The sequence below is a fragment of the Tachysurus fulvidraco genome, chromosome 18 (assembly GCF_022655615.1).
Source record: "Tachysurus fulvidraco isolate hzauxx_2018 chromosome 18, HZAU_PFXX_2.0, whole genome shotgun sequence".
In the NCBI taxonomy this organism is placed as follows: domain Eukaryota; kingdom Metazoa; phylum Chordata; class Actinopteri; order Siluriformes; family Bagridae; genus Tachysurus; species Tachysurus fulvidraco.
The window spans coordinates 6,867,194-6,890,114 of NC_062535.1; the positions used below are offsets into that span (position 1 = coordinate 6,867,194).

Consider the following 22,921-nt stretch of genomic DNA (forward strand, 5'->3'; position numbering starts at 1 on the left):
GAGGCAGGAATCGAACCCCCAACCCTGGAGGCGTGAGACAAACGCTAAACGCTAAGATGAGCTAACCGCTACTTGATTAAAAAAAAAAAAACTAATTTGATTTAGTTTGTACCCAGAGCTAATGGAAAGTTGTTTTGTCTCGACCACAGCAGTCTCCTCCCCTGACCTGACCTGAAGAAGGATGTGTAGAACATCTAGCCAGGACAGATTGTTTAAGCAGAACAAACCAATCTGCCCAAGCAATATGCAGCTAGAATAGAATAGAACAGAACAGGGGGCATAGAAGCCTTTATCACCACCACATATACATTACAGCACAGTGGAATTCTTCTTCACATACCCCAACTGTGGAGGTTGGGGTCAGAGTGCAGGGGCAGCTATGATACAGCCCCCCTGGAGCAGGGAGGAGCAGTGGCAGCTTGGCTGCGCTGGGCCTCGAACCCCAATCCTCTGATCAACAACCCAGAGCCTTAACCAGTTGAGCCACAACTGCCCCATAAGATACGTGACAAGAAGAACGAGGCCTTAAATATTACAACATATTTTATAGACAAGTGTTTTACAACACATATATATTTATATCACAGACACTGTGAGATTCTTTTTTTATTAATATTATTAATATCATCTCACACTGTTTGAGCATTTTGTTACTTACAGCTGTACGTAACACACTTAGTACCAAAGCACACTTGTACTCCGGTCCACACACGCATCCGTACACAGCCGTGTTGTGTAGATGCCCTTGTTTCTCTTGTTCCTAGTTGATAACTTCACTGTCTGGAGTAATAAAGGAAATGTACAGCCTGTGAAACTGTCTGCCAACCTGCTCCTTTATAGGTAATTTACTGACCAAAGGCAACCTGAAGGGCGACACTACACTAAGCACAGGACCGTCTCATTCACAGGTCCGATTGCACAGACACGGCACAAGCTGACTGCCGATAACCAAAACGTTTACGTCTGGAAATGTCTCTGCTTTTCTGAAGAGCCTCGCCAACGTCGCACAGGATCCAAATCAGTTTGGGGAAAATATATGAGCGTCTGTCTGCTTTCATTTCCTGGGAAACTCCCCAACCTTCTGAACGTAAATTTTGCCACTCCTAAAAATCCTGTCCAACTGGGAGTTTTTTTAATCAGGACTGGTCTGTAGAGAGAAATCATTAGCGGATGATGAACGGCGGATGCGGTAAGTGTCGCTCTTCTGACCAGCCAAAAAAGAGAAATTAAGCACATGTGAGCTGGAGTAATACTGGTCCCTCTGAACTCCTCATCCATCTGCTGGTCTGCCATGAGGTTCACTGCCAGGGAAGTAGAGTCCTTGCTATAAAGGACATTAGCTTTAGCCCATAGCTTGAATTATTATTAGTATTAATTAGTAAATATGAGGTGATTAAAGGTGTAAACGAGTGTAAATCCCGTACTGCAGAATTTGTCGATGTGATTAATTTGATAGAAACTCAAACCAAAGTTTCTCCTCCAACTGTTAAAGCCACTCAAACCCAGCACCAAAGAGTTCTCCTTCAGGGAAACCATTAATGGTTCTTCATAGAACTTTTTCTAACAGAGTCCATCTATAGTCACTGCCTGGCGACGAGAAACTGGATTGCAGCTTTTTCTTCCTATGAGATTATGCTACAAAGCTCCCAACAAGCAACCGAAGCACTGTGGTGACCTGCAAGACGACATTACAACTAAAACTTCAACATGTATATTTATAGAACAGGGGTGAAGACGTAGTTTTACACAAAGCACCAGATGTTGTAAAATGTTGGTTAGAAGGATCTCCCTGACTCAGTAAAAACATCTTAGAAGATATCGAATAATAATTTTGAACTTCATCAATACGGACTTCGTGTTTTAACCGGATCGCTCTTCCGGTTATTGCCGTGTTTGTCCGTACAGTACACACTGAGGGGAAACGATCTATAATCTCACTCTCCAGTGTCACCTGGATGATCATGAGGTTCCCTTCTGAGTCTCACAAGGTCGATTCACTTTAAAAGATAATATGATGAAACTTCTTGCGTCCGTTGGTAAAAGTCGCTCCTAAGGAACGACTCTGCAGTATATTGCCAGACAGAGAATAGTAAGAACGTTGTACCAATGGCAGTTCCACAGTATAGGTACAATCAGTAAGGGTTACAAGTTCCCTGTCAGGAATATTCTGCTAACTTCTGACCAAACATTAACCACCTGCACAGTGTAATAATCCCCAACCTAGAGAGAGTTTATCAGACCTAATCTAATCATTTGTACGAGTGCGAATTCACACAGGGTCCGGACGGCCGCGTGAAAACACTTCGCTCCTTTCCTCTTCAAACTGCGGATCCCAAAACCCGAACCCGGCCGATCAGCACGTCTACGTACCACAGTGAAACAACTGAGAGGGAGAAAGGAAGGAAAAGAAGGAGAGGGGAAAAAACAAAACAAAACAGATGTATCACAGATGCATGAATGTCTTTCAGCTCAAGGCCAAACAGAATATGGTGGTCAAGTGATCGATGACACCAACGGTCACTGGTGTAATGAGAACTGTGTGGGTCCTGGGGTAGAATTATGACCCCTGACAGGAACACCGCCTTTGGCTGCAAGGTGACCTACAGAACAACAAACGCTGAAATATTTTACAACAGAGGACACACACACACACACACACACACACACACACACACACACACACACACACACACACACACACACACACACACACACACACACACACACACACACACACACACACACACACACACACACACACACACACACACACACACACACACACAATAAAAGGCATTGAAGAGGAAATGTACAGTTTAGTTCTGTACTTTTTTCTCTTTAGGAACAATTCTATATGTTAAGTTTTCAGTCTTTATTATAATCCTGTAGAAATACGGAATGAAACTAAATTCATTTCCTGACAACTTGGGCATCACAACTGTGTTATTCCTGTACTGTAACTAAAAAGTGGGTGATTATTACATTAATTCAGCTAAAGTCCCAAACTAAAAAGTGTTTCAAGTATTTCAAATAAAAGCTGTTGTAAAGTTTTTGCCCTGAGACAGACATTGTAAATTATATAGGATTAAACGTCATTATTATATTTCTGTGTGATTTACTGAAGTGTAGCTGGTCAGTTGATTAGGTGAACAGCGATGGTTAAACGTGGTGTGTGTGTGTGTGAGAGAGAGAGAGAGAGAGAGAGAGAGAGAGAGAGAGAGAGGGGTACAGTGAGAGAGAGGTACAAAGAGAGAGACAGGGGGGGAAGAGAGATATACAGGCACAGAGAGAGAGGGAGAGCAGGAGAGAGACACACAGAGAGGGAGGGACAGAGACAGGGAAAGAGAGAGAGACACACACAGAGAGAGAGAGAGAGACACACACACACACACACACAGAGCGACACAGAGAAAGAGAAGAGAGAGACAGAAAGAGAGAGAGACACACACACACACACACACACAGAGCGACACAGAGAGAAAGAGAAGAGATAGAGACACACACACAGAGCGACACAGAGAGAAAGAGAAGAGATAGAGACACACACACAGAGCGACACAGAGAGAAAGAGAAGAGAGAGAAAGAGAAGAGAGAGACAGAGAGAGAGAGACACAGAGAGAGAGTGACACGCAGAGAGAAAGAGAAGAGAGAGACAGAGAGAGAGACACACAGAGAGAGAGACACAGAGAGAGACACACAGAGAGCGACACAGAGAGAGAGAGAGGTGGAGGTGAAGCTGTCTAAAGACGTCCGCCTGGTCGTCAGCTGAAGGTCAGTAAGACTAACAGGCATAGAATTACACCACAGAGCTGTAAAAGCAGATCTGACAATAATCCCTTCTAACACCTCAGACTCAGTATCGTGGCCAGTTTTAACTTGCACACACTTATGTTTCAAAACTCAAAGGACTTCCATCAAGTAAATACATACAAGTTCTCATTCTGACACGTTAATCTTTCATCACAACGGCTAATTCACACAGCCGTTAGCTATCGTTAGCAAAACGCTTTGGTGTAACAGCAATAACATTCTTATACCACTGTGATTAACATCAGGGGTAACAGTACAGTATCTCCACCTCCTACAGGACCACATCACGGCCTCGCATCCCCCAGAGCACACGTGAGTGAAAGGGAAAATCTTGTAAACCTTTACATGAATTTCAGACTCTCTTAATATCTGGTTTGCTCGCTTTTGGATTTAACGCCTCGGCTACGGTACGGACAGGAACCTGCTCGACTGAAATGAGATCCTGCACCAACACGTCGGCCCTGTGCGGATAAGATCGGACACCTCCGGCCTAGAATATTGAAGTCATGCTTGATTAGTGATGTAACAAGTCAGTGTTCAGGATGTTCCACTCAGGTTTCCACACTATAAACATCTTATTTTCATTCTTAATACATCTATTAATCATCCGATACGTCACTGACTCGGCACAAAATGACTGACCATCGGTATTTTTTATACACACCAGTTCTCTGTGTGTCTCAATACTATGTACACGACTGTAGAGAGGACATGATTTCTACAGTAAGAAGACACTCCGGTGTTTATAATCACACGCTTCAGTGTCACCCAGATCAAGACGGGTTCCGTTTCGAATCTGGTTTCTTCCTCATACCATCTAAGGGAGTTTTTTTCTCACCACAATGGCTTCAGGTTGCTCTTTAGAAATAAATTCAAATAAATGTACAACGTTTCTGCTGCAATGTCCGTCGTTAAAAGCGCTATACAAAAAAAATTGGAATTGAATAGCAACTGTAAATTATAATAGATTCTAATTAATAATAATTTTTGCCTCGATTCATTTTATTCGTTGGTTTTTTACATCGATGCAACAATACATTTTTCCTTGGTAAAATTCTTGCAGCACAGCAGAGGAGCGTTAGACGATACGTGGCCTCACCGACACGCCACCTGACACTAGAGATCTGGCAGCAGCACGATACGGCTTGTTGGACATTAATGTGGAAGACGGACCGCTGCTCCAGTGTGTGACTGAGGAGAAGTCCGAGTTTTACTGTGTGTGTTAAAGTGGGAATTTACGCCACATGTTACATGAGCGAGTCCATACAGTATGCCATATAAGTGTATAAGAGAATGTGTGAGCATCTAAACGATGCACCTCTGTGTGTGTGTGTGTGTGTGTGTGTGTGTGCACGCATGCATGTGTCTCCACCATTAAATTTTAAAGGCTGTTCTGGGATCAGTGCCAGAATGTTGGGCACAGAGAACAAGTCCTTAAATCATACACATCTTCAGTGATGAAGCTCAGGCTCAGAGTTAACAAAACTAAGAGAAGCAGACGTGTCTGTGTGTGTGTGTGTGTGTGTGTGTGTTTGTAAGGGTATACGTTAGGTGTTGTGTGTCAGTGGAACGTTGTGTGCTTCTGCTTTTTCCTCTGAAATGTGTGTCAGTGGTGAACGAGGCCGACACGCTGATACGACAACTCGGGTTACGCTAAAGCCAGTCACCATTAATTAATAAAATGACGTTACTGCATGTAACTAAGGACGGACGCTGGCCTACATTTGTTACGATCGATAGTAACGGTAGGTTCTCTTTAGGTTTGTGTCTCAGAGAATAATTAGTTGGACCGTGAAATTTGGATCATGACAATGACAAAATCAGAATAACATTTTATTTGAATAAATTACAAGGTTTCATTGATGTCTCTCTTTGGCCAACGGTGGGGTGGGGGGGTAGATAGACACTAAGGTAGGGGGGACGGACTGACGGACGGGCGGATATAATGCCTGCTTCATTCCTCCCCTCAAGCTCAGCGCAAAACAGCGCAATTTAACACAAAGGAATAATAATCTCACCCGGATGCTGGGAAGCTGCTGCTGTGATCATAATCTGTGTTATGCCAGGACACTCAGAAAATCCTCATCATCCTCACTGCTATTTTGCTGTTTTAAACATGTCCACTGTACCGATCCTACTCTCCGGTATCACCCAGAAGAGGACGGGTCTGTTTTGTATCTGGTTTTTTTTTTATTCCAGGTTTCTTCCTCGTGTCGTTTCAGGGAGTTTTTCCCTTTCGCACTCACGCCTTTCTTTAGGACTCTTTATGGTAGCCAGATTTCAGTAAAGTGACGATATTATTGTAAAAATCACGACAGAAATAAATTCTATTGTGAATTGAATCGGATACTCTACTTGAATAGGCTCAGTACTTGTATGAAGAACAAGCTGAGTAGAGAGAAATAGAGTGCTGTCTGTAAGGCTGTTTTGCAGGAGCTAGATAACTTTAAGCATTGATTTTGCAGATTAAGTCTTCAAACATGGTTCTATGTTTTTATTTATAATAATAATGTATAAAAGTTTGTGCATAAAAGTTGAATAGTTTTTATACTGGACATGTTTTCCAGTATAATTTCCGGTATGCAGCTTTAGTCTGGTCGAACCCTGGTGCGTTGTGTTCATCTTACATCACAAACACACATGGAGAACACAACCTTATTGACACACAATAGTTTAGTTATTTTATTTATATATTTATATATATATATATACACACACACACACACACACACACGTATGTATATATATATATACACACACACAATTTTTCTCCATGTTGTTCAGATCGGTTGGGTTACACCACTGCATTGAGATCAGGACTTTGACTGGGTTACTGTAGGACATTTATCTTTTTGTTCCTAAGCGACTCTAGTGTTGCTTTGGCCTTGTGACTAGGACCAATGTCCTGCTGAAGGGTGAATTTCATCCCAATCTCCCACCACCTGGGGGGGAATAAATCTTAAAGTCTTTAGGAATAAGGAGTGTTAGGATTGCGCCACACATAGCGCTTTGTGTTTTTGCCAAAAAGCTTTATCTTGGACTTATCTGACCACCAAATCACTTTTTTTTGGGATAAATCCAGATGTGCTTTCATATGGTATTTTTGGAGCAACGGCTTCTTATTATGTGATAATTATCGTGCTCTGATTCAGACTAAAGCACTGTGCAGTGTGAACGGATCCTTAAAGACAGAGCAGCACCAAGAACCAAGGTTTAACCTTAACCTGTAGATCCTGCTGCAGACTACTGAAATCTTAAAATAATCAGACGTGACGTTAGACTTCGAGATTAAAAAAACAGGTTTAATAGTTCTCCTCTTTGGTTAGAGATCAGAACTGAACTCACATGTTGACTCATTATATCATTAGGACTGCAGGAAGTAATAAAAACTCTGAGGAAATGGGCTTAGGTTTGTAATCACTCAGAGGGGATGAACAAATTATTGACTATTATTGATCTTAAGAGTAACATATTGTGGCTGTTGACTGGTTCAACCCACTAAAATCCATCAAAGTTAAACTGGGGTTAAGAGATTATTTAGAGTTTCAGGATATAATCGCTGATTTGTAAACTGTGTGTCAGCTGTAAACTCTTAGAACGACGACAATCAACTCACCATTTTAAACGTAACCTACAAATACTATTAATGATGAAAGTTTCCTGTAGAGCTGATTACTGTGTGCTGTGAGAGAAAAAAGCAAACGCCTCTCTGAGAGAAAAAGTGGACGCTGAAAATTGAGCATCTGTGTTTTCTGGGAAATTCAGCTTTTCAGCAATGCTAACATCATTTCCCTTCGTGCTCGTGCTCAAAGCCATTATCCGATCACAGCTGACCGCATCTGGACTCGACTCGGGCGGCTAACGAAGCAAGGCCCATTTATCCTGTAATTTTATTTGTCATGTTCTTCCAGGTAAAACGTTATTTGTTCGTAATAAGATCCGCATCCGTTCACGTGTAACACGATCGTTCGGTGACAGAAATAAACAGAAGTACCAAAATCTAATTGCGATTGATTCCTGCAACATTGTTAATGATAGCACAGAAATAATCCTACACAGTAAAAAACAAACACACACACACCTTGGAGAAATACCCCAGAAAATCAACCTGTGATTCTTTTAAAAGCACCAGCGGGTTTTGTAGACATCGGTAGATTTAAATTGTTCTTGCATTTTAAAAATAAAGAGAGAGCAGAGTGTATTTTTAATCTGTCTGTTGTTGAATACCATTAACTGGAAACGATGAAGAAAATATTGACTTATTTCCAGAAACCTTGGTGAATAAATAACCGATGCCTCATCGTTCTCTTACCTACACACAACGGAAACACGTTTCGGGCCGAATACGTGCGAATAAATTAGCGGGACATTTAACAGTCTTTGTACGATAGAGTGCATTTGGTTGATTTTGGAGAGCACTGCATATAAGGCTCATAGTTATCATATTATTGATCATACTGACAATCCTTCAGCAGCATGCGACCGTTTGTGCTGAGGGAGAAGCTGGCTAGATTGAGTGTGCACCATCTCCCGGTGCTACTTACACTCGGGCTCGCTCTCTGACATGGTGGTCAGTAACAGAGGAGCACCTCAGGGGACTGTCCTGTGTCCGTTTTTGTTTACTCTGTACACCTCAGACTTTCAGTATCTCTGATTCATGCCAGCTGCAGAAGTTTTCTGATGACTCTGCAGTGCTGGGGTGTATAAAGGATGGACAGGAGTCAGAGTACAGAGGATCCCTGGATAATTGTGGACTGGCACTCTACTGTAGGAATGACCTGCTTCAAAATGTGATGAAAAGGAATGAGATAGATTGTGGTGGAGGAAAACTTTAAGTGCATAACCGTCATGGGTGAGAAGGTTGGAATTGTTCGGGTGTACGGCGTCAGTGCCAGGGATGCCAGCAGGATTAACAAGCTAATTTGCAAGGCTGGATCTGTCACTGGACACAAACCGGAGACTTCCGGGTAAGTGAGGAACAGGAGGTCAGTGAACAAACTGCTCTCCATCACAGACAAGCCGTTTCACTCACTGAATACAATGGAGCTAAAGATACGTGTCCAAAAGATTCGTAGATACAGAGAATGTGGTACAGGAGGTAATAATTAATTTTGTGTGTTGTTTCTTGTTACTGACTAATCTTCTGTTACTAGAATTTCCCTCATGGGATCAATAAAGTATGCAAGTCTCTCTATCTAATCCAAATCACTTAGACAACTTGAAATCGAAATCTCAGGCAGTTTTCCAGCATAATGTCACCTATGAGATGACTGATTAGATCTTTTTTTTTATTTAAATTTAACATAAAAAAGAATTTTGAGACGAATAAGAACAGGTCGACTCAGATTCTTACTTACCATAGGTCTTCGGTTCTCCACCACATTGAGCCCGACGATGCCCAAGAACGTTCCAAAGCTCAGCTAGGAGAACAAAGGAAGAGTTTTCAGTTTATATGCAGTTTATGTTATAAAAAAAAATCTATCATCAAACCATCAGTTTATGTAGAAAAGTAATGACAGAACCTGCCAGATCGGACACAAGCCCACGTTCAGATAACATCTTTTACACCTTACACTGATGAACCTGTAGGAGACGAAGCTTGGTCAGATGATGTTACTCACTATGATGCCCGAGTAGTAACCGGCCACCGCCACATTTCCAGTGCGGGTAGCAGCCATGAGGCCGATCAGCAGGATGATGACGGACAGAGCGTGTAAAGCTGCGGTGCACCACATCGCTGTGCAGCGTCTCTTTGAGTACTGATCTGTACTCAAACACACACACACACACACACAGTAACTTTCAAACATCTGAAACCTAAATCCACAACACTAAATAAACTTCCTCAGTGTTTTGTGGTTAGTGACAAGTGTTAGCATTATTAAGAGGTTAATTTCCTCAAATGGATGTACAGTACTGCAAAAAAAAACACCCTTTTTTTGTTTTCCCAGGGGTTCCTGGTTTAAATACAGACTTTGATTACGGTTCTACTAGGAACCTTTTTCTAAAAGGAGAAACCCTCCGCTGTAGGATTTTATATACAAACTTTAATGCCTCTCAACAGCTATACTTGGTACCTTTTATTCATTAAAAATGATAAAATAATTCTCTATACATCGTTTAAAGATTCCCACAAAGGAAAATTAATTCGATTGCACATCTGAGTTCAATTCTCAATTCAGTTCAATTTTACTCAGTTCAATTTTAGTTCACACCACAAAGTTTTGGATCAAATGTCACCATTATGTTGAACACTTGAAATTAAAACATTTGAGCACTTTAAAGATGTATTAACAGTGTTTATTAACAAACATCTGACTAACCCGGTGCACACCTCTGTGTCAATCCTTTATCACATTCAGTGCACAAAATCACCGTTTTTCCACCTAGATTTTAGCTATGCTCCAGCAACTTAAGCACTAGGCTACCACATCCCTAGCGCTTATCCTACACCGAGTCACAAAGAGTCCGCAGTCTATTCCAGGGGACTCGGAGCACAAGGTGAGGGCCATCCTGAATCTGCCTACAAGTTTAACACCTTGTACAATCATCACCTACAGTGAAAATATTAGTCATGCGGTGGCCATCACAAATGTAGGACTAATATCATGCCTTACATGACAATGAGAAGAAATTCTGTGCACAGAAAACACCCTTATGTGAGGGACCTAAAATGTTTTTGCAATAAAGAGGAAGAAAATAGCAAGTAAAGATGTTTCACGGTGATGGACTTTTACCCCAAAAACTACCAGTGTCTACCTACCTCCTTACAGTGTCCATCTACCTTATTAGTGTCCATCTACCTCATTGCCTATCTACCTCATTGCCTATCTACCTCATTACAGTGTCCACCTACCTCTTTACAGTGTCCACCTACCTCTTTACAGTGTCCACCTACCTCTTTACAGTGTCCACCTACCTCTTTACAGTGTCTACCTACCTCATTAGTGTCCATCTACCTCATTACAGTGTCTATCTACCTCAGTGTAGTGTCTGTCTACCTTATTGTCTACCTACCTCATTACAGTGTCCTTCTACCTCATTACAGTGTCCTTCTACCTCATTACAGTGTCTATCTACCTCAGTGTAGTGTCTATCTACCTTATCAGTATCCTTCTACCTCATTACAGTGTCTATCTACCTCATTACAGTGTCTATCTACCTCAGTGTAGTGTCTATCTACCTTATCAGTATCCTTCTACCTCATTACAGTGTCTATCTACCTCATTACAGTGTCTATCTACCTCATCAGTATCCTTCTACCTCATTACAGTGTCTATCTACCTTAGTACCTTATCACTAGCATTAGTTTAGGGATATTTTCCCTCAAAATGTTTGTTTTTCACTTAATTTTATATGTTGTAAATTTTACCCTTTTTTTTTTTTAAAATACCCATTGTGTGTGCGCGCACACACACAAACACACACACACACACACAAATAATCTAAACAGAATATTACATATACAGAATATAGTCCTATAAATATTAGACCTGACTATAAGAAAAGCATAAAACCAATAATTAAATAAATAAAATAATTAAAATAACAATTTATTATATCTAATTTGCAGTGTCAAGTTCAATTAGTGAAGAACATGAAGCGTTCAAATGCCAATGTGTCTTAGTTTAACTGCAGCAGTATATTAAGGTTGATCTTAATGATATAAACAAGATGTTTACTCAGAGTGACAGACGTTAAAATAGATGTATAATGAGTTAAACTGCACAGAAGATTGAGGTTAATATGGCTAAGGAATATCAGCTGAGTAAATAAACATGATGAACATTTCAGGCTGCTTACCTGAGGGATCTGACTCTGTGCTCTGTGCTCCTGAAGGCTGCTGCATATTTCAGCTGTTTTAACAAGCAAAAGAGGTGAAATTCTAAAACAAAAGATTAATTCGACTTGTTTTCTTAGCTGGGTAACGAGTTTTAGGAAGAAGCAGCAGAGGCTGGTGTGAGAGCTACAGCAGAGTCTCACAGGTGAGCTGCTGATTAACTGATGCTCGGGGTGCGTTCACAGACCCCGATCGTGTGTTACTGTTCAACACCAGACACAGGCGACACCTCGTGGCTAAAGTGCTGAATTAACTAAATTTCCTATTATATAAAACACCTAGTAAAAGATTCTCAGCTGGTCCTGAATGCATTCAATCGTTAATCATCATCATCATCACATCAACAATAAGCAACAAAAAAAAGTTAAGGCTGGAGTTGGAGCTTTACTTTTGTGAAATAGTACATGCAATATTTCATATCATTCATTGTCCATTTGAGGTGGAACTGGAAAGAATTAATCAGCAGGGTTAAACCTGTCTTTCAAAGCTTAAAAAAATAAAAATTAAATAAAAATCCAACCCCACCACAGCCACACGGCATGGAGCAAGACAGGGACTGACTTATTTCCAACCCAGATTCATGCAAACCATCAGCAGTATGAGTTGATCATTCCTCTACCTCGGCGGTGTCCAGTCTTATCCACAAACACCCACACACACACACCGGCCCTTTCCGGATAAGATTGGACACCTAAACACCACATGTGATCTCAACTCCCACCCAGTTCAGCAATTATTGAAAAGATACACGTGTAATGCAGTTAAACTTGTAATGATTACCAATGAATTTAGATGATCTACTGTACTCTATCAGCATCCCCCATAAAATGCATTTAGAGGAGACAGATGGACAGAATTGTATGTGTAATGTTTACTGAAAAAAAGAAAAAGAAAAAAAAAAAAGAGAGTCAGGAAGATGATTTTAATAGGTGATTTTATTCTAAAACTTGCATGACTCCAAAATAAGTTTAGGGACATACTTTTGAAACGAAAGACAAAAACAAACAACTAAAAGCAGACAGACAAACAAATACATATAAATCACTGTGTTGGACAGCCATTGGCGTCCAAGTTCAGGTCAGTCTTCACCGGGGAAGCGCTTGGAACATGCCACCAGCTTTCTGGATGTGTGTCGGCAGAGCTGACAGCTGGACTGGGACCGGCGTCTGAGACAAAAAGACATACGAGAAAATTATAGACTATATTAAGTGATAAAGACTTCATAATTGGCTAATAAATTGAGGCATGTTCTCTAAGAATAATTAATGTACACCAATTTCTATTTTTTTGTTCAAATGTCTCTACGACTTAAAAACTCCATGTTTTCCTGCCATAAACAGTTAACAGGTCAATCGGCTGCTAGCAAACGTTTGTCATCAGGTGACATCACGGACAACAGAACTTAAACTGAGACTTTGCTGAAATTTTTTTTTCTTTATTTTGACATGACCGTTCTAGCTAATTAGAAAATGTGGCTAGTGTTAATGTGACGTGTCACTTTCACGTTAACAAACTGACTTGTGAATGTAGCCCATCAAATGTACAATGTTCTCATGTTGAATCATGAATTATTTCCTGTTACTGAATGGGATGAAAGCAACATAACAGTTCTATACCTGTTCAGTGGGTCTCAATAATGTCATTTCATTTGACTGCATAGGTGATATAATAAGCCCTTAACACAACCCAGTCAAACTAACTGTTTTAACCCTAAATTAACCCCAGGTTTTTACATATATAGTTAATGAGGTGTCCAAAATGGACAGTTGCAGCTGCCACCAGTGGTGTTTGTGGTGAGGTCCACAAGCCCTTCTTCTCATTAGATGATCATGTGCAGAACTTCATTTAAACTAGGCCAGTGCAACATGCTAGGAAACCTTAACTGTGCACCACAAACCCGTCAACGTATACAGTACGTTACCCTCATCGCTTTCTGAGAAATCAGTTGAAACTGGTTCAGCTGTTATACACGAGAAGAAAATGCGTAGAATGTAAAAGCTGCAACACACAGCCGGTCGTTTTCAGACCCAGGTCACGAATAACACTCAGACGGCTGAACACATACCTGGCATAGTACCAAGGCTGGAGTTATCAAAGAACTGCTTTGGGCACTTGATCGACATCGTTTCTGTGTCAGAATGGAGGTCAAAGAACTTGCTTTTGGGAGAATCAAGGAGCGATTTCTTGGGAGAGTACATGTCACTTTCTGCTAACAGCAGAGGTCGCTTGGTTGGGGTGTGTGGAGAATGAGGGGCTTCTTTCTTGCTCTCTCGCAGCCTATATGCTCTTTTTTTCCATTTATTGATCTCTTCTTGCTGCTTGTTCAACAGGCTAGAAAATAGACAGATTGATTCTTTTAAAAGGGGTTCTAGTCTTGGATTAGAATACTAGCTGAATTAACCATCTATCTATTTACCTTTCAAACTGCACAGTCTTCTTTTCCAGATCCTCAATCTTTTTATCTTTATGACAAGTAGGAAGTTTGGCCTGAGCGCCAAGTTTAAAATGAGGATCCTCACCTTCCATAACTAGAGAAAAAAAAACAAAGGTTACCATTTCTAGTCAGCTAAAGAAATTTCATGAACTCAGTTGAGCACAGCTTACATGACTGTTCGTCCTGATGTTGGGTTTTTCGAAGAGTCTCCTTCAGCTTGCGGATGACATCATCTCTGTGCTCCACCATTGACTTTAACTGCGATATTCTTTATAAATAAATAAATTAATTAAATGAATAAATTAAAAAAAAAAAAATTAAAAAAAAAAATCCACTAAAAATCAGCAGGTTGTGAATCGCATTTAAAAATAAAAAAAATAAAAAAATGACACGCTACATTATACCGGCGTCCCCCCCCTTTACACTACATTATACCCCCCCCCCCACATTATACCGGCGTTCCCCCCCACTTTACGCTACATTATACCGGCGTGCCCCCCCCCCTTTACGCTACATTATACCGGCGGCGCCCCCCCTTACGCTACATTATACCAGATATCCCCCCCCTTTACGCGCTACATTACACCGACGTTCCCCCCCTTTACGCGCTACATTATACCGGCGCCCCCCCCCCTTACACGCTACATTATACCGGCGGCCCCCCCCCCTTACGCGCCACATTTTACCGGCGTCCCCCCCCCTTTACGCGCCACATTATACCGGCGTCCCCCCCCCTTTACGCGCTACATTATACCGGCGCCCCCCCCCTTTACGCGCTACATTATACCGGCGCGCCCCCCCCCCCTTTACGCACTACCTTTTACCGGGGTCCCCCCCCCCCTAACGCGCTACATTATACCGGCGCCCCCCCCCCTTTACGCGCCACATTATACCGGCGTTCCCCCCCCCTTTACGCGCTACATTATACCGGCGTCCCCCCCCCCTAAGGCGCTACATTATACCGGCCCCCCCCCCCTTTACGCGCCACATTATACCGGCGTCCCCCCCCCCCTTTACACACTACATTATACCAGCGTTCCCCCCCTCCTTTACACACCACATTATACCAGCGTTCCCCCCCTCCTTTACACACCACATTATACCAGCGTTCCCCCCCCTTTACACACCACATTATGCCAGCGTTCCCCCTCCTTTACACACCACATTATGCCAGCGTTCCTCCTCCTTTACACACCACATTATACCGGCGTTCCCCCCCTTTACACAATACATTACACCAGCATACTTTACACAGCATTACACAAGATCACACCAACATTTGTCTAAACAAACTATTCACATCACATTTAGCAAGAAAAATCTTACTGTTTTTCATGACTGGTAGTTATAGCGATGTGGTCAAACTCCATCTTCACCAGTTTATCTTTCATGGTCTCCATTTCAGCAGCACTAGGTGGCATCTTCACTTGTGCAAGAGCCTGAACATGAACAGAGCAGCGTGATTAAAAGTGCATCACTATTAGTCCATTTGCACAGGCTACACAGACACTGATTTAAAAACTATGAACTAGTAAACACATGAGTGAAGCATCAAAAATGTTCTTGTCCCACAGAGATGATTTAATATCACAAAACTGAAAACCAGCCCCACCTCTGTTCTGAACCATTTTTAACCCACCTCAGACTCCTTCAGCTTCACTTGCAGGCTCAGGATGAGATCCTCCTTCTCCTTTAAAGCAGAGCTCAGCTCTTCAAGCTTGGCTGCATGTTCCTGGTTAGAGATGTCTGTCTGGGCTTTTAACTCCTCCACTTTGTTTTGAAGCACCTGACAGGGACAATTAACATGTTTAACATTAGTCACAATTAGCTACAAATATGTATATGAGTCTTACTCATGTTGTAGACACGGTACATCACACTACTAAAACATGCCTTTGGTGAATTAATCTCAAACAGAAAAACAGCATTTTCCACTCAGCTGTCCAGTAAGAGTAACATGGTTTCCCCCTAACAAAAAGAAAGCAAGAACAGATGTTTCTGAAAAATTACATCATCAGAAATATACACTATATGGCCAAAAGCCTGTGTACCCCAGACCATCCCATTCCAGATTTACTCCCTGCCCTATATGTGGGGGATGTGGTAGCCTAGTGGTTAAGGTGATGGACTACCAAGGTTACGTTCAAAAGGTTACCAAGTTCAAGTCCCAGGTCCATTAAGCCACCACTGCTGGGCCCCTGAGCAAGTTCCTTAACCAGGGTTTCTGCAGGGTTTAATCAGTCAAATTTAAGACTTAAGACCTTTTTATGACCATTATGATTTGAATTTATGACCTACACGAACTACAATAAATAACTTCAGTCATTAAAATTCCTTTCAAAAGTCTTTATTATTGACTTTCATTGAAAGTAACAAGTAACTGTGTGGCACTGGATGCTACAGAAACGGAATCCCGGGTAACGTTAGTGACGGAGCCAAACAAAACTGACGGATCGCCTGCACCCGCTGCAGGCCATTTACAGCAACGATATGCTTTTCCGACTTTGCATGCGACTTCAAGGCTAGACAGCTCCAACGTCTTCTTACACAGAGTGCAACAGGCTTGATACCGATTGTTAGCGACAAGCTTGAGCCAGCTACTAAATGCACCGTCTTCGAGCCACAGAGGTACATTTTCCCATTGTGATAGTCAGGATGATTTCAATTAAACTAAGCAGTGACTCAGTATGATACGGTATGTTCGGAGTTCGCGCGGGTTTCTGTGAAAGTCCTTCTGACAAGTCTGTATGCTACTGCATGGACCTTGTAGTTCTGGACCGCTGTGATACCAGTGTGATACCACCCAGATTCCTCATACAGAACTACAACAGGCGAAACAAATGAATGCCATTGCCGCCACGAGCACATTTTAATTGAAGAACAAATTAATGGACGAGCATATCAATTTAAGACGTGGCTAAATGTTTATGACCTTGTATGGAAAATCCGGACGTTTTTGTGTCTTTTTATGGCCTTAAATTCTTATTGTTAAATGTATGACTTTTTATGACCCCGCGAAACCCTGCTTAACCCTCTATTGCTCGGTAACATAATGTAAGTCATGCTAGACAAGGGAGTCTGCTAAATGCAATAAATGTTAATGCGCCACTAGATATGAGGGTGCAGTCTGTAAAACCGTTGGTAAACCAGGTTTTCATGGAGCTAGCTTTGTGCACAGGGGAACAGTCATGCTGGAACCCAAGAGTTTGAGCTTCCCATTCCTAATTGAAGTGGAAATGTAAAAAAAATAAAAAACAAAAAACACAGAATCGTATACACTTCTGCATTCCTACCTTTGTTGCACCAGCTTGGGGAAGAACCATGCATGGGTGTGATAACGAGGTGTCCGCAAACTTTTAGCTATATAGTGTATATCCGATACATCCTCATCTTGCTTAAATCTTACCTCTAAGTGTTTTTGAGACTGTTGCAGCTGCAGGGAGAGAGACTGTTTGGCCTGCAGTAAGTCAGCCTCAGTTTTGGGCTTCTCACTGCTCCGAGATGTCAGCAGTGTCAGACTCTCACTCCTCTCTTCCTTCAGCCTCTTTACTGACTCCTCCTCCAAAGGCTTCAGGAAAGAAACTGCACAGCTGTATTTGTCCAGCATGCTCTGCAAGATGGAAAGATTCCTAATAAGCCCATGTATTCAACATGACATTAAAAGACATTGCTAGATATTTTCTAGAATATAGAGTGTTAAATCTTACTTGGTGAAACATTCTCAGGCGCTCTGCCGAAGCTGTGCGTCGAACGAGCTCTCGCTCAAAGAACTGAACTACAGCGGCCATGTTTGCAGTTCCAGCCAGCGCCCTGCTCTCATTATGAGCACGGGCTCGTGCCTGAAGTTCCTCTGAAAGTGTGACTGCATGCTTGGCAACACCGTCTTCCAGGAAGTCCAGAATACTGTACATGTTCTACAAAGAGAAAAAGACTTCACTTAACCTGACGCAAAAAAAACCCAACCAGATGATAAACGCACCACTGAAACTAAACCGTTTAAGGGAATTAATATAATTTGCCACCAATTCAGATATCACTGAGTGAAAATCAGAACGAGATCAGAAAGATTAGGCGCTCATACTCTGGTTTAGTTCTAGATTGCATGAACCAAAATCAGTTCAAGTGAACCAGTTGATGTTCAAGTGACTAAAGCACTATTCGAACGGGATTAGTTCTACGTGGGGACGTGGAGTAATGCAATTTTACCTCAGGACGTCTGTAATATATATTAATTGGCCAATTCGCACGGGACAAGACATCTCAGCAAAACTAGCAGAAGTGGGAGGGGCAACTCACTTTATGCACCACAGTAACCTCCTGGTCATGTGCGTATGATGTCGCTTCCTGTTATCACGTGTGCAAACAGACAACTTGGCGCCTCCATGCTTGAAAAACGCGCCAAAAACTTTTAAACAGGAAATGACGGAATTTTACCCTACATATTTACAGCGGGTCGATTCAGACGGGATTAGTATATAGGTAATTTTTCCGGACCTTTTTAGAGAAGGTAAAAGTCACCATAATCTTTACTGACATTGTCCGTAATGATTACCCAGATGGCACATTCGGACGGGACTAAAATCACCGAGAAGCTCTGGAAATAATTACTTTACCCCCACATAGAACTAATCCAGTCCGAATAGGGCTTTAGAAAGATAAAAATGTGTTTTCTTGGTTGTTATTGTAGCATGTATGTGGCTGCACTCTGCTTGTTGTTCACACCACCACTCCTTATGAACTCCAGCTGGCTGTTGACATTTGTCACATGTCGTCCTGGGTGCTAAAGTATTTCTGGTGTAACGTCATTACTCATACACAACATCGCAGTGCTGTTCTGTAATATACCATATCTATTAATATATTTGCAAAGAATTAAAATGTATCACACACACACACACACACACATACACCACTATGACTGCACACTGTGAAGTGTTTAGATTTTCTAGTGCTGAAAAATGACCGCTGTGTATTCACAAGCCTCAAGGGATTTCTTGCATAACACTGAAAACACCATACACACCTGAAGATCGTGCTTGCGTTTGTCCAACAGCTCCAAAAGTCTCTGATCCCAAATCTCCTGGAAGTCCCCAGCAGGCAACAGGAGTGATTGTGGTGGAGCCTGAGCTTGGTGAATAAGCACATCATGTAGCCTTCTCTCCTCGAAGGAAGCCACATCACGGTGAACTTGCTTCATGAAGTGGGCCTTGTGCAGAGCTGCGAGCTTTTGCAAGGTCACCTAAAAAGGAAAGACGTGTTGGTTTCCAGCGGATACAAAAAAAAAAAAAAAAAACCACCACCACCAAGTGCTAAAACTATTGCCCTGGACATCTGTAAATTATAACGTCTCAGATGTTTCACACTACTTTTGTTCTTGCATTGAGAAATTAATAGCCAAATACAAGAGTTACTCCCTGATTCAGACGCACATCTGTACACAGGTTTAAATAAGTGATAAGTGACGTGACAGCTAGCTATGGTGACCCATACTCCAAATTTGTTCTCTGCATTTAACCCCTCCAAAGTGCACACACACACACACACACACACACAGTAGTGAACACACCCAGTGAACACACCTGAAGCAGTGGACAGCCATTTTTTCTGTGGCGCCCGGGGAGCAGTTGGGGGTTCGGTGCCTTGCTCAAGAGTTGTGGTTTTGCCGGCCCGAGACTCGAACCCACAACCTTACGTTTAGGAGTCAAACTCTCTAACCTTTAGGCCACGACTTCCCCCAATGCGTTCAGTTCCGGACTGAGACTCACCTCATTTTTCCTAAGCAGGTCATCAAGATGAATTGTTTTGGAAGTCAGAGCAGCGAACACAGATCTGTGAGATCTTGGAACAAACGGTAGCAGCTGATAAAACAGGGCATTCTCTTCGCTGTTGCCATCTGCGAGATGATCTTTGGGTTTCAGACGGTCGATTATCGCCTGGAGCTTGAAGAAGGCAACCTGGAATTGGGAGAAATTATAACAATTTGCTTGTAGTTGAGAATCTAAAGAAATTACAGTCCTGTAGTTTTTAACTAATTTGCCTGCAGTGCTGTAGATTTCACCTTAAATACAATACATGTAAACTCATTTTGTGAAATTCTGGAACAGACTGATTTTAAGAGAACAGGTTTTTTTTGTTGTGGCCAAAAATGCTCGATTTTCCTTCAGGATTTTATTTAAAATGTTGTTGTTGTTTTTTTTTTTAATGCAACTTTAAGTGGGTTTTTTCCCCTCAACACAAAACATGTCCTATGCCAAATCTGCAGTAATACTGAAGACTTCACTTGATTTTGTGTTCATTTCTCTGATGGCAAGGCTATGTGGAAAACATTATGGAACATCATTTCTAACAAAGAATTACAGGAGAATTAATAAAAAAAAAATAAATAAAAAAAGGTAAGATCTTAATTTCCTACCTTAAGTTTTTCATTACAGGTTTCAATTACAGACATCATCTTCATCCTTCCTTCATTAGAGGCATCAGTGTGTTCATTCACAACATGAAGAGACTAGAAAGAAAGATTCACATAAAATTATATTTCCAGATATTTTTCCAAGCTATGTGCATATAGGGCTTGACAAGCACCTGAATAGTGAGTTCAGTATCCAGCTACTGCCTCCTTAAACTGTTAACCGGGTAACGTGACAACACTAACCTGGCTTAAAGAACTTATTTCAGACTCCAGCTGTATTTTCTCCTTTTCTAGTCCGTTCACCTTTTCCTCAATGCACGTTATCTGAAAACACAGGTGTTAATCCTTACTTCATGTTGCACTTTTTTTTTAAATCTTCGTTATGTATGTATATACACACACACACACACACACATTTTTACCTCCTTCATTTTATCCTCCAGCTCCCTCCTGAGTTGGTCTCTCTCTTCTCTTACTCCACAAAAAACCTCCTGGAGCTGATCTGCATGTGTTTTTTCGTTAAGAAGCTGCTCTTTAATGCCACAAAGATTTTCAAGCTCTTCCATAAGCTTGTGTTTCTACAAAAGGAGGCAAGAATAAAGCCGGGTTTCAGATTGTGCGAGTGTTTTGTAAGCAGGGGTGAACGGCAGCGTGGATCGGTAACCGTGTGCGCGTCTGCTGCTCGTGTTGCTTACCGTTTGCTGGCTCTCCTGGAGGTCACGTCTCAGGTTAGCTGCCTCTTCTCTGGCAGCCTCGAGCAGCTCTTGGAGTTTGTTTTTTTCTTCCTCGAGAGAGGCAATGCGAGTCAGAAGATTCTGCATGTCTGTGTTGAGGTTCTGTGCCTCGGTGGTTTTCTTCGCCGTAAGCTGTTCTCTCAGATACGAAAGGCCGGCATTCATCTGACTTATCTATTGGAAAGAAAAAAAGCATGTGCGATAAATAATACATGCAGGATACAAGGGGGCTTTTTATACTGTTTTCAGATCAAACGTTAAGGAGAATAAACTTGACTGGAGGCAGGGCTGTGCAATATGGAAAAATAATCATATTGTGATTTTCTGAATGAATATTGCGATTGCAGCAATTGGTTTTGCTTTTTCCAAACATGCTTTTTCTAAATGTATTCAGTGCACAAGAAGTGCATAACAAAACATTTCACAATGAAGTAACAGTATTAATAGTTTAATAAACAAAACTGTAGTAAAATTGTCTTTAAAACAGACAACAAAATAAATGAAGATTAACTCCACTAAATTGCAGTCATAACAAATAAACTTCAAAACTGTTTTTCAGTGCACACATTTCACAATGAAATAACACTGTGCAGTAGTACTAACTGCTTGATAAACAAAGCTGTAATAAGCTGTGGTGTTGTATTTTACCGGCTTGAGCTCGTACTCAACGCCCGCCTTACATTTCGCATTTCGGGAATAGCAAATCGTGTGAAATGAGTGCGAGATGGCAGCTGGTGTCTTTTGTCGAGAGTTTGTATTAGTCTTCGGAAGCCTTCTTTACTAACGACGTATGCAGGCATCATATCTTTGCATATATGATAGGTGACTATTTGTGCCGTTTTGATCCTCTCTCATAAGGCATGGCGCTTGCAAATGCTTGAACAATGGATACTTGTTCAATCTGTTCGGGCTGGCTTTGATGTGTGCTTTTGTTTGTTTTCGATGGACTTTGTCGACATGCGTTGATCGTGCAGTTTTTTACGGCGCGGTTTTAAAGTGTTGGAACAGATTTGTAGTATTGCTCTGTTTCGTTGGAATAATCATTTCACAAGTCTTGCAAATTCCCTTGCTCTGCGACACATCCTCTCTCCTGAATCCAAAATACTCCCAAACGACTGACGTTGAATTTCTCTTTGGCACCAAATCAATTTTTTTTTTATATTTGATGTTCTTTCCTCTCGCTCGTCTATGCGGTTCTTCCGCTCAGCTTTGTCGTGCGCTACGTGAACTCTGATTGGTTAACATCTTAATAGATAAAATCGCAGCCATATGCGGTTTAGAAATTGCATGTGCTTAAATCGCGATTTCTTTTGCAATTGCGATTAATTGCACAGCCGTAATTGGAGGTCAGAATAAAATCTTATCATCTGCCCCGTGTGTAGACGATGAGACGTTATTTAATCTGTGCTTCTGCATGCTTTATTATATCAGTAAAGCTACTAAGAAGATTTCCCATGTCCATGTTGCTGCATTAGTGGGACAATGTGAAGTTTAAAGCACATACCTGCTGCTGAAGAAGAGTCTCCTGTTCAGTATTTTGGGCGTTTGAGTTAGCATTCTGCTGCTGCTTCAGCTCCTCCCTTGTGGAATGGAGCAAGTCCTGATAGGCTTTTGACTATGGAGAAAACCGAGAAGAGGTTTATATCCTGTGCTTAACCCAGAGATATCATCGCTTTAACAGGGCTTCTGACTGA

The 22,921-nt window shown here is 41.6% G+C and overlaps 2 protein-coding genes across 3 annotated transcripts in view; both read right to left on the bottom strand.

Moving 5' to 3' along the window:
* Positions 1 to 11,889, bottom strand: part of LOC113648733 (transmembrane protein 255B) — a 24,377-nt gene extending 12,488 nt beyond the window's left edge. The window contains exons 1-3 of the mRNA XM_027156051.2: positions 11,614 to 11,889; positions 9,432 to 9,574; positions 9,168 to 9,230 (exon numbers count right to left, since the gene is read on the bottom strand). Of these exons, the coding sequence (XP_027011852.1) occupies positions 9,168 to 9,230; positions 9,432 to 9,574; positions 11,614 to 11,659 (252 nt within the window). The 5' untranslated portion in view covers positions 11,660 to 11,889. The remainder of the gene's footprint in view (positions 1 to 9,167; positions 9,231 to 9,431; positions 9,575 to 11,613) is intronic.
* A 678-nt stretch (positions 11,890 to 12,567) lies between these two features.
* The window catches only part of cenpe (centromere protein E), a 29,327-nt gene continuing 18,973 nt past the window's right edge, over positions 12,568 to 22,921 (bottom strand). Inside the window, exons 43-58 of one of the 2 annotated variants that reach the window (XM_027156408.2) lie at positions 22,732 to 22,842; positions 21,189 to 21,401; positions 20,916 to 21,071; positions 20,737 to 20,817; positions 20,497 to 20,589; positions 19,850 to 20,038; positions 19,108 to 19,323; positions 17,792 to 17,998; positions 17,491 to 17,694; positions 15,724 to 15,870; positions 15,411 to 15,523; positions 14,255 to 14,352; positions 14,067 to 14,178; positions 13,716 to 13,981; positions 13,572 to 13,610; positions 12,568 to 12,816 (exon numbers count right to left, since the gene is read on the bottom strand). In XM_027156408.2, coding sequence (XP_027012209.2) covers positions 12,692 to 12,816; positions 13,572 to 13,610; positions 13,716 to 13,981; positions 14,067 to 14,178; positions 14,255 to 14,352; positions 15,411 to 15,523; positions 15,724 to 15,870; positions 17,491 to 17,694; positions 17,792 to 17,998; positions 19,108 to 19,323; positions 19,850 to 20,038; positions 20,497 to 20,589; positions 20,737 to 20,817; positions 20,916 to 21,071; positions 21,189 to 21,401; positions 22,732 to 22,842 — 2,370 coding nt within the window. In that variant the 3' untranslated portion in view covers positions 12,568 to 12,691. The remainder of the gene's footprint in view (positions 12,817 to 13,571; positions 13,611 to 13,715; positions 13,982 to 14,066; positions 14,179 to 14,254; positions 14,353 to 15,410; positions 15,524 to 15,723; positions 15,871 to 17,490; positions 17,695 to 17,791; positions 17,999 to 19,107; positions 19,324 to 19,849; positions 20,039 to 20,496; positions 20,590 to 20,736; positions 20,818 to 20,915; positions 21,072 to 21,188; positions 21,402 to 22,731; positions 22,843 to 22,921) is intronic. The other variant, XM_027156409.2, reaches the window with a different exon arrangement.